The sequence below is a fragment of the Petaurus breviceps genome, unplaced genomic scaffold (genome assembly GCF_028583685.1).
Source record: "Petaurus breviceps papuanus isolate PSGF00001 unplaced genomic scaffold, PetGlider_PUasm1.0 220, whole genome shotgun sequence".
NCBI classification, from domain to species: domain Eukaryota; kingdom Metazoa; phylum Chordata; class Mammalia; order Diprotodontia; family Petauridae; genus Petaurus; species Petaurus breviceps.
This window is the reverse complement of record NW_027185876.1, coordinates 5,700,786-5,713,166: the sequence shown is the minus strand read 5'-3', so window position 1 is coordinate 5,713,166 and position 12,381 is coordinate 5,700,786. Positions and strand designations below refer to the sequence as shown.

Sequence of the window (12,381 nt, the reverse complement as noted above, 5' to 3'; positions counted from 1 at the left end):
GGAAGCCTCTCCTGGTCTTCCCATGCCCCAGGCAGCTCATGTACCCCTATGATACCTGGTATTCATTTTCTGTGCACTGAGATGTGTACCTGTTGTCTCTACCATTAAAGTGAAAAATCCTTGAGATCAGGGAATATTTCGCTTTTGTTTTTTATATCTCCAGTCTTAGCACAGTACCTAGCACACAGTAAGCACTTAAGAAACGTTTGTTGGCTGACTGACTAATGTATAGTCTCCACTATTAGACTGAAAACTCCTTGAGAATAGGGACTATTTCATTCTGGCCATTGTATCCTCTGGGATTGGAGCAATGGGTTTTAGTAAGTCCTTAATAAATGCTTGTTGATTGATGGAGAGTTACTTTGGGCCCTGAGGACTTCAGTTCCAAGGGTCACCCAGCCAGACTCTGTGACCCACTAGACTCTGTGCAGGGGTGGGGAACTTGCGATCTCAAGGCCACATGTGTCCCTCTAGGTCCTCAAGTGCAGCCCTTTGACCGAATCCAAACTTCATAAAGGCCACACTTGAGGACCTAGAGGGCCACATGGTTTCTCGAGGCCACAGGTTACCTACCTCTGCTCTATGCCCTGGGTCTCTTTCATTTCATTTCAAAGGACAACCTCCTCAACATGACTCTCAAAAACAGCAGCAAACATGGAAATTTAGTCACCAAAAATAATAATGATAATAGTTAGCATTTATATAGTTTAAAATTTGTGAGGCATTTTATTAATATTATTTCATTTTAACCTCACACCGAGCCTGGGAGGTAGATGCTACTTTTTTCTCCATTTTACAGATGAGGCAGACAAGAGTGAAGTAATTTGCCTAGGCACATGGCCAATAAGCATCTGAGGTTGAATTTTAGCTCAGGTCTTCTGGACTCCAAGTGTGTCTCTTAATCCACTGTGCCTAGCTGCTAAAGAACTCCAAAATAATGAAAAAAAAGTTATGGAATAAAAAAAACAGATTAAATTGTCAAAGAAGTTGTGTAATAAGCAACAGAAGCAGTAGAAATCCAATGAGACATTGCTCAATACAAAATACATTTGAATAACAAATACAATGAAGGAGTTAAAGGAAAATGTGGAATGAGAAAAAACCAAAATCATGAGAAGAAATGGGAAATGAGCTGGGTACAGTGATGGGATCTGGGGATAAAACAAGCAGAAAACTGAGTAGTTTAGAAATATGGCCTCGAATTATCTATTCCTCTGGAGGAGGAGGAATAGATTTGTCCAAAAGTGTTGTGAATGAGTGAGCTTTGAATATTTAATTACAAGGTTATTATCATGATTTTTATGAATTAAGATTCAGTTTCTCCAGAAGCAACATGGTGTGAGATTAGGCTAGCTGATCTCTGAGGTCTCTGCAAGCCCTAAAATTTTGTAACTTTACAGCTTTATGATTCGATGTTCAGTAAATCATCAGGAAAAGATTTTATAGAGCACTGATGGAATTTACAGAGCATGACAAATTGAGCCCAAAGCTCTGAGGGGGAAAAGCAACGTGTAAAAACATTGCAATGCAATCCTGAGTCAGACCTATGATTCATCCATCCCAGGAATCTATCTCTGATATTGACGTCTAGAGATGATTTGCAAATATACGTACACCAATATATGCCTAGCCCCTCCTAATCCTCCACAATGGGATCCATCAATCAAGAAGTTATCTGAAGTCAATGTTCAATTCTTTGTTCACCCACTGATACCACCTTCTTGACATTTTCTCTGCTCTCATCTACATTAATGTCACTCTATTGACTTTCTGAATAAGTGGTTCACTTGTATTTACCGTGTGCATCTCCCAACATCTCCCTAGAGAACTGAGATATTCATGCTGAAGATCCTTTCAGGTTCTCAGTTCCCATAATGTCTAAGCCCCCTCCATTTCAGCTGCACATCAAAGAAATCACATTTGGGGACTCATCTTCACTTCAAAATGCTCTATGTCCCAAATCTCTAGCTCAAAGGGACTAACCACAATCTCCTTGCCTTTAATCCAAAACCCCTGAACCTGCTTTTCATCCTCATTATGACCCCCTCAACCCTTTTCTATTTGGTCAATCCTAGAATTCCAGAATGTCAAAATTGAAAGAGACCTCAGGAATCCAATTCATACCTGGCCAAGAGTTTTCTCTATAGCATGCCTGAGAGTTGTTGATCTCAAAGAAGGGGGAGCCTCTTTCCAAACCAGCTCAATCAAACTTGGGATAGCTCTAATTGTTAAAGATGTTTTTTGTTGCATGAAGCCTAAATATTCTTCTTTTTGTGGTTTCCATCAATTGTTCACGTGGTCTGGGTAGAACAAATCTAATCTCGGTCCCATATAACAACCCTTAAAATACCTGAAGAAAGTTGTCACACCTAAATTCTCTTTTCTTGTATCAAGTATTCTTCAATATTATCCTGTCTCTGAGCTTCCTCTCCCTGATAAATGTCTCAAGAAAATAATCTACACTGCTTTAACGTCTTCACCACCTATACATACATACATACATACATACATACATACATACATACACACACATATATATATATATATATATATATATCCTTCCAGTCTGTGACCTGGTTCTACCACTACTTGACTGAAGCTGCTCCTCTAACCACTCCAATTTACCTTCTGATTGCTAAAATTATTTTTTAAATTTTTTCTTTTGCTAGTGGTGGGAGGAAGGGAAGAAGTAGCCATTCTCATCTTCCTTGAATGCAGCATAACAGAAAAAGCATTGACTTTGGAATCAATCAATCATTTGTTATTTAAATTTATTAAATACCTACTATGGGTTGGTCACTGTGCTACATGCTGGGGATACAAAACATGACATGAATTTGGTCCTAGCTCTCTCTCTTGCTATGTGGGAGCCCTTAACCTCTCTGGGACTCAGTTTTCTTATCTTTAAGAGAGCTGAATTAGATGAGCCTCTAAGGGCTCTCCCAGCTCTAAATCCAGGATGCTTGAAGAGGTGGATATCCCTTCACTCTGGGAACTTTCCTCTTGCCTTCTGTGACACTAGCCTGTCTTCTTCAATCTGCAGTGAAAAATTCCTCTCTTTCCCCATAGCTGGCTCTTCTCTGTCAGCCTGCCCCATAACTCTCCTCTTATCTCCCTTTAATCCAATCCATTACCTTCTAGATACAGAATGACTCCCAAATCAATATCTATCAGTCTGCTCTTTCTCCTGCACACCAATTCTGCATTTTCAATGGTATTTTGGACATTTCCTCTTGGATGTATTGGAAGAACAACTCATTTAATACATCTCATGCCAGCCTTATTTCTAGTCTCAAACCGGATTCTTTTCCTGATGTTCCTATTTCTTTTAATGAAAGAAAGGTAACACAGCTTGGCAATTCTATTCTAGAGAATAGAGTACTGGACTGGGGAGTCAGAAAAATCTGAGTTCGACTCTGGCCTCAGGCACTTACTAGATGTGTGACCCTAGGCAAGTCACTTTGCCTCCGTCTGCCTCAGTTTCCTCAATTGTAAAATGGGGGTAATTATAGCCTCCCAAAGTTACTGTGAGGATCAAATAAGATATTATTTGTAAAGTACTTAGTGAAGTGCCTAACGCACAACAGGGGTTCAATAAATGTTGATTGATTGATTGATTGATTCCAAAGTCAATACTCTTTCTGTTACACTGCATTCAAGGAGAATGAGAATTGATGCCTCTTCTCCTCCTCCCACCACCACCAAAAAGAAGAAAAAAAAAAGAAATAAAAAGAGTTTTAGCAAGCAGAAGGTAAATTGGAAAGTTCAGAGGAACAATTTCAGTCAAGTAGTGGTGGGACCAAGTCATAGATTGGAAGGATTTACATAGGTGGTGAGAAAGTTTTATACACACACACACATATACACACACTTATATATTTATATGTATTTTTATATTTATATATATATATGTATACGTAAATGCCTATTCCCTTTCTTCTCCTTCCCCTTCTAACAGTACCACTAATTCTCCCAGGTGCTCAGGTTGAAAACTTTGCAGTGACCTGTGATGGCCCCTTCATCCAATCTGCTGTCCAGTATTATTGATTTTGAATTTGCCTTTCTCACCTCACGCCTTCTTACCACCATTCTTTGTGACACTGTCTGTCTCCCTAAATCCATCCTATGTATCATTGCTATATTAACTAACCTTCCTAAAGAACAGCATTGATTTTTGTTCTTCTTTGAGTTATTCATTGATTGTATTTCTCGTCCTGATCTCTCCTTAGTCTCCTCTGCTGTATTTTCTTGCTATGTGGTGTGTCCTCCAATGCTCTGTCCTGGGTTTCCCTCTCTTTTTTATCTATACTGTCTCACATAATTACCTTATCATCCCCATGGGTATTTCCCAAGATCCAGTCCCATGTCTCAAACAGCTAATTGTTTATTTCTAAATAGATGGCTCATAGGAGTTACAAACTCAACACAAGTGAAACAAAACTTATCTTTTTACCCAAATTGCCCCTGTTCCAAACTTGCCCATCACTTTGGAGGACATAGCCATCTTCCCAGTCAACCAAGTCCTCCATTTTGATGTCATTCTCAAATCCTCACTCTCTCCCCTTACACACCAAATCTTGTCACTTCTACATTCATGATATCTCTAAACCGAACCCCCCTCTCCACTCACACAACCACCATCTTAGTGCAAGCTCTCACCCACTCTTGCCTGGATTATTGCAATAGTCTCCTGATTGATCTTTCTTCTCTAGTCTCTCTCTATTCCAATCCATCCTCTACAAAGCTGACAAAATAATTTTCCTAAAGCATAAGCTTATGTCACCTCCCCTACTCAATGAACACTAGAGGCTTCCTATTGCTTCAAGGATAAAATACAATCTCTTTGCTTGGTTTTTAAAGCTTTCCAACACCTGGTCCCTTCCTACCTTCCCAGTATTCTTTCTTATTAGTCCCAATCATTCACTCTGCAAGTCAGTCATACTGGCATACATGTCATTCCTCACACACAATGCTTCGTAGCTCATCTCCCTGCCTTTTTCTGTGCCTGGAATTCTTTTCTTCACATCGCCTTTTTAAAAACCCTGGTTTCTTTTCAGACTCGGCTCATGAAATTAAAAGGGGTTTGCACAAACAAAACCAATATAGCCTCAATGAGAAGGAAAGCAGAAAACTACTGGGACACAGTTTCTCAGCACATATGTTGCCTCCTTTAGAGAGGATCTCACCCCATCTGTGTTTTCCTTCCATCATAACTGAAGACTTTGTTCTAGGATTTTTCACCTGTAGGAGGTGTCAGTAGGACACCAAGATGATCTCACTGTAATTCTTCACTATCAATAATATATCACCAGTCCAGTATTTTGATCATATATTTCCTGAAAGATATTTTTTATGCCACTTATGGCCCATAGATCATCATTAGAAATATGCAATAACCTACTGGTATCCATTAACATGATCTGGGTCACCTTGGTCAAATTCCTTCACCTTCCTGGGCCTCAGTTTCCTTGCCCAGTGGACTTGATTTCTGGGGTGTCCTCAAGCTCTAAACCCATAATCCCGATACTTTATGGTCTCTTCTTGCTCTCAATCAACGATCCAATGTCTTTGGGTCACCCACAGCTTTGAGCTTTTAAAAAGTATGTTCACAACTCTCTGGGGCCAGCTATGCTGATCACAGATGTTTTCTGTATACAAATAACCAGCTAATTGTGCGAGAAAGCAGTGGATCATTGACGATGCTAGAATTCCCAGCTTGCTCTCACTGCTTAATTCAGTTTTGAGTTAAACTCATTGCCCATCTGTGTGGTCTATTCTAGACCACATGATTATAGATTTTCAATCCAGAAGGGATCTTTTAGCTCATTGAGTCCAACACCTGCATTTTACAGATGAGGAAACTGAGTCACAGAGTGATTTGCCCAGGGTTACATAGTGTAAGTATCTGAGATGAGATTTGAGCCTTTTCTGGAATACCTCGTACATTTGTCCCTTCCTCTTGATACACACTACCACTATCCTAGGACAAGCCTTACTTATTCCACATGTGGACTATAAAAAACCTGCTGCCTACTAGGTTTTTTAACTACTAGTCTCTTCTCTTTCCAATCCATCCTTCATGTAGCTGCCAGTCTAACCTTTATAGGTCTTGTAGGGCTTAGCATAGTTCCTGGCCCACAGTAAACACTTAATAAATGCTTATTGACTCACTTACTAACTGATTCTAAATCCAGGACTCCATCCACCTGTCATGCTGATGAGCTAATTCAAAGGATGGATTAACTTTCAACCGCTTGTCACAGTCTGAACAATAGACGTTTTTGCATCCATTAAGTTTTTCCTGTTGGGCTGATCACTTTTGAGGAATCATCAATCTCACTCTAGGAGGACCTGTCACATCATGGGACTTGACATAATTGGTACAAAAATCACCCACTAATAGGACGGTGTGGTGGATTTCATCATCCATAGGGAGCCCCTTTTCCATTTGGACCTTGCACAGGACAGCTCCCATAATGGTAATAAGGATGTATCTACCAGGCTTGTGTCTTGCTCAATAGCCACAGAGGCCAGTTATCCCAGTTTCTACTCAGTATCCGGCTCATACTAAGTGTTTAATGAATGTCTATTGGTTTTAGTGGTGTCAAAATGGAAGAGGAAAAAAAAATATTCATTCTGCCTTTTTCTAAGTCAACATAAGCTGATAAGTAGGGGGCTTGGAACAGAGTAGGAACTTAATAAATGTTTGTTGATTGACTGAAAATCCCAAATATGTCTCAAGATCTCATGAAAGGAACAAGCACCTCTTGGTGAACCCTTATGTACAGGATATTACTATTCCTTTCTTAGGGGTCAACTCACATCTTATAGCTTCTTAGGACTGGAAGAAACCTCAGAGACAATCTCATACGAGGCCTTCATTTTCCAGATGACTTAGGAAGATCCAGTGATTTGTCCAAAGTCACATTGTGGTAAGGAAGAGGAAATGGAATCAATGTAAGCTAAGTTCTAGTCTAAATTTTGAGTTTCTCTTGTTTTTCTGCAATTATCTTGTACATTTATCCCCTCCACTTGACACACACTGCCACCACCCTAGGACAAGCCTTACTTATTTCACATGTGGACTATAAAAATGGCTTCCTACAAAGTTTTTCAGCTACTAGTCTCTTCTCTTTCCAATCCATCCTTCATATAACTGCTGGTCTAATCTTTACAGAATTTAGTCCTGAAAGGGACTTTGGAAGTTGTCTAATCCAACAGATGGTAGAGGGACAGCTGGAGTACTACTCCATTGGTATCCTCAAAAGATCATTTACCAATAATAAGGCCAAGTTGATTCCCTTCTTCATGATGAAGAACCCTGATTCCATGTTGGCCAGTGCCTTTTATGACAAGAGGAATCAAGGTCTCCAGTATTTTGGATCCAATCCCTTTCACCCTAATCTCCTTTGCCATTAACATTTTCTATCTCCTCAAATTACTTTAAATTTATTTATCTCTGTAAATGTAGATACCCCCTTGAGAGCAGAGGTCATTCCGCTTCCATCTTGGTATGCCCAGCCTCTAACATACATTAGGCACTTAAACATTTGTTGAATTCCTGGAGTCACAAAATCTCAGAGTCAGATGGAACCTCAGAGGCCCTGTAATCCAACCCATAGCCAAACAAGAATCCATTCTACATCATCAAGTAAGTATTCAACAGATCTTATCTTCAAGAACTCCAATGAGAAGGAAATGAGCCAGCTCTCGTGGCAACTTCTGAATGGTTCTACATGTTAGGAAATTTTCCTGAAGATCAAGCTTAAATTTTCTTCTTCTCACCTTCCACCCCTCACTCCTAGACATGCTCTCTAGGGTCAAACAGAATGAGTCTAATCGCATTTCTACATGGTCCTCCTTCAGATACTTGAACACGGCGATATGTCCTTCACTAGGTGTTCTCTTTTCTACGCTAAACATCCTTCAACTGATTCTCACATGTCGTGATCTTGAGGTCTTCCCTATCCGAGTCGTCCTCCTCTGAACACTCTCCAGCTTAAAGAGAGCCCTAAAATATGATACCCAAATTGATTGCAGCACCCTAGATACAGTCTAACCAAGATAAAGGACAGCAATATTATTTCCTCCTAATTCTTTGAAACAATGCTTCTCAGTACAGCCTAATATTGATTTAGCTTTTGGCTTCCACATCATACTGTTGACTTATGCTAAACTTGTGGTCCACTCAAACTCCCAGATCTGTGTAGTCATACTTCTCCCATCTTATACTTATGAAATTTGGGGGAGGGCAAACTGTAATACTTTATATTTATCTCTACAGAATATCATCTTATTAGGTTTGGCCCAATGTTATACCCTCTCAAGATCTTTTGGGGACTTAAGTATGTTATCAAGCATGTTATATGTCCCTTTCTGTTTCACATGAAGCTGAAAATTTTATAAGCATGACTTCTCCTTTGTTTACTTATGTCATTAATTTAAAATGTCATATAGCATAGGGTTAAGCATGTTCCAATGGGACACAGCAGAGATCTCCTTCCAAGTTGACATCTAACACTGAATAGCTACTCTTTGGGTCAAGCCATTCAATCAGATCATTCAATCATATGTAACTGTATACTTTGAATTGAATTAATATCTAGATTTAAATTTCTGACAGCACATGCTGTCATTTAGGAGCTATGGGACAAAAGACTTGCATCTTTTGTGTCCCTATTTCTAACCAATTATTTTGAGTACAAGTCACATTCACTGGGGGGAAAGACAACAAACTTTCATTAATTTTTTAAAAGTGGCCCTTAATTTTTGCCTCATTTTTCAATATGTCACTGAAAGATACCACAGCAAATTTTATTCTCATGGTTTCATAGCACTATAGGATCTAAAGCCTTAGAGATTCTCTAACCCATTGTTTTCATGTTACAAAAGCAGTTGTGAAAAACAGTTAGGAGGGAAGAAAAAGAACAAAGTAAGAAGTGCACAGCAGAGAACAAAAGACAACTTACAAGGAAGCAAAGAAAAGATGGACATCTTTCAGCACAATGTGGAGTATTTATTACATAAGCTTTCTCGAAATGAAAATGTATTGCTATATATTTTGAATCCCCTCACATTCTGCTATGCACAGGATTTTTTTTTTCATTTCTTGTTTTGTATTTAAATTTATAATATGTTTCCTTTTCTTTTCTTTTTCTCTATTTAAGTTTTAGAAAAAGAAAAATTTTAAAAAGAAACATAAAAACAGTTAGTGGAATTTTAAAGGAGGGACAAAACCCCGCCAATTCAATTGCCGTGTGTAGTGACCGACCAGCAAGTTCCATTAATCCATTGGCCCTCAAGATGAGGCTGCAGGAAACCTGCCATTCAGACATAGGGCGTTAGGACCACTAAATCGACCAAGGACCTCCAGAAATAATGAGTTTTACTAGTGAGCAGAGGATGAATCATAACTACCCATTTGTAACTATTACATGTATTAATGAGAACGTCACCTGGTCTGTGGAACTCATTTATACCCAATGTGATTCTAGGATTCCACTCCCTGGGTCCATCTCACCGTAGAGTTTCTTAACCTTTTTTGTGCTAACGATTTCTTTGTCTATCTGTAGAAGCCTATGGACCCCTTCTCAAAGTAATGCTTTTAAATGCATAAATAAAATACAAAGGAAACCAAAGGTTGGTGAAAATGAAGATGTCTTTCTTTCACATCTAAGTTAACGGACTCACATAAATCTGCCCACAGAACTTTTGGGGTTCTTCGGACCCCAGATTAAGGGCCCTTGTCTTAGAGTAAAGTAGAAATCACAAACAGTAGATCTCTAGATATCTGTACCATCATTGAAGCCTCACCATCTCTTCTGTGTTTGAAGAGGCCAACATTGTCAGGACCATGCAGCAGACAAGGGAATCCCAAAGAGAATCATAAATCTGTGACTAGAGAACCAAGCCAAGCTGCTACAATTGGGCTCAGAAGGGGCCCTAGAAGAATGGCCAAACAATTCCAGGGATACCTTTTGACTTGAGAAGCAACCTGGAGTACCAGAAAGACTACTGGTCTTGGAAGCATGACTCTTCACATCTTGCCTGGGACACTTAATAGATGTATGACCTCAGGCAAGTTACTTTACCTTAGTTTCCTTATCTGTAAAATGGAGGGAATTGCCTTTCACTACCTACTTCAAAGGGTTGTTGGGGGAAAGTGCTTTGCACACCTTAAATTAAAGGTGAACTATTATTGTGAAATATTTCGTGTCAGCTAAAGACAAGCCATTGTACATGAAGATTAAAGGTCCAAAATCTACTTTTAGTATAGGTGGATCCATATGGGGGACATTTAGAAAACTATTTACTTATAAATAAATTTATATAAATTTAAATTTTATAAATTGTATATAATATATTTTTATATGTAGTTATATATTTTACTTATATATAATAAATTTATATAAATTTACATATAAATAAATTTGAGGGAGTAGTGAGCTAACTAAATTCTATAAAAATATTCAAATCTCATTTCCTATTGGACTAAAAGTCGGAAAGTAGCTCAGAGAACGTCTTGTCCAACAAACTTGTTTACAGGTAAGAAACCTGAGACCCAGAAAGGTACAGAGTCACATGGGTAATACACATCAGGAGAAGGATGTGAATCCAGATCCTTGGATTTCCACTGTGGTATAATGACTCTTTTATTCAAAACTATGTTTGGTCGTGTCCCCACATGAACACATCTTTTCCCAGAAGTACCTTGAGAAAATAGATCTTCTGGGATGCTTCACTGATTTCCAGTTTGCTGGTCAACCTCAGGCCTGACCTAGCCAAACCTCTTTCTGGCAGCCCGCTCAGAATCACACCTTGATAGTCATACACATAGGTCTTGCTTGGGTGGAACCCTGGTTCTGGAAGGGAAAACAGATGAGTTTGGGACTTAGGACTCCTCAGATGCTCCCTATTGAAACCCATGAGATGTGAAATAGAACAGACTTACCCATAGTGTCCTTCTCACTCCCTGTTAAAAAACAAATAAATCAAATGCCAATGTGTAAAATTCTTTAGCTGGAGAACAATTTTACTATACTGAACAGAAGGGTCCTCCAACCCACGGGGAGCTAAAGTGGGGTTCTTTTCTTTCCATTTCCTCCCCACTATCCAGCCTTGGTCTCTATTCTCTCCCCAGATCAAGGACCATAAGAAGAAGACCTATCCTGAAAGAAGAATCACTGACTTCCCCCATGGTCCTCCACAACCCTGACCCACAGCAAACCATCCCAATATCTCCCAGCCTCCATCTTCCCATGCCCACCCTGCCCTAGCAAACTTGCACTACCACCTCCAATTAAAATATGTAAGAGACAATCTGAAGAAGAGGGACACCACAGAAAAGCCCTGTCCCCAGCCCCATGATTTGCTTCCAGAAACAGCTATGTGTTCCATCCCTGTCATTACTCTGGCCCTGGCTGATGTACCTGCTTCCCACATTACGGCCCCCAGTGGCCACACTTCTGCATTTATGGATTCTGTCAATATATTTCATGCTTAAAAGTCTTCCTCAGTCAAATTAATTTGGGGAAAGCAGGACTTGGGGATTTCTAAGGTCCCTTCGCACTCTGACATTGTGTGAGACAAGACACAGGCACTTACCCACAAGGCAGAACAACAGGGCCAAAGTGATTCCCTTCATCATGGTGATGAATGCCAAGCCTGTGGCTGCCAGTGGCTTTTACGACAGGAGAATAAATCCCACGTGGTCCCCATTGGGTTCTTTGGCTGGGCTGTCTTTTTTTTTTTATTAACTCACTCTGGGCAAACACCCTGCCACATGGGGGAGACTTCTCTTTTTAAACAGAAGGTGTCACTGGTTTGTTCTGTCTGGCCTTGCCAAGTCCTTTGACCTAAAGCAGACTGTCCCTTTTTTGTCCTTTTTCTAAAGTCACCCTGTCTGGAACTATAGGTGTTGAGGAAACACCAAAAGGTCCTTCCATAGGAGTTCCATGTTGACAAGATTTTTGCCGAGACAAATACTTGCATTGTATTTTTTGGGGGGGGATCCCCATTCATGAGAACCCAAAAAAGCTCCTAGGCTTGCAGACTCAAACCTGAGGGGAGCTCAGAAATCACCTAGTTTTCTACCCCTTCATTTTAGAGATGAAGAAACTGATCCCCAGTCAGGAACAGTGACTTACCCAAGGGAATAAACATCAGAGGGGGAAAATTAGAACTGAAATTCTTAGTCTAGAGCCAATGCCCCCTCTACTATAACAACAAAATAGTGTTGGATGGGGGTGGGGGATGAGTAAAGTGACCTGGGTTCTCATCTCATCTCTGCCACTAACTGTGTGACCTTGGTCAAGTCATTTATTTCTTTGGCCTCAGCTTTCTCATATGTGAAATGGGAGGGGAGATGGTCTAGGTTCCTTC

At 39.9% G+C, this 12,381-nt stretch overlaps 1 protein-coding gene across 1 annotated transcript in view; it reads right to left on the bottom strand.

Annotated features, from left to right (window-relative positions):
* The window catches only part of LOC138166096 (vitellogenin-2-like), a 65,630-nt gene extending 54,133 nt beyond the window's left edge, over positions 1–11,497 (bottom strand). Inside the window, 4 exon segments of the mRNA XM_069094522.1 lie at positions 10,711–10,862; positions 10,952–10,972; positions 11,430–11,461; positions 11,463–11,497. Of these exon segments, the coding sequence (XP_068950623.1) occupies positions 10,711–10,862; positions 10,952–10,972; positions 11,430–11,461; positions 11,463–11,497 (240 nt within the window).
* Positions 11,498–12,381: the final 884 nt, after the last annotated feature.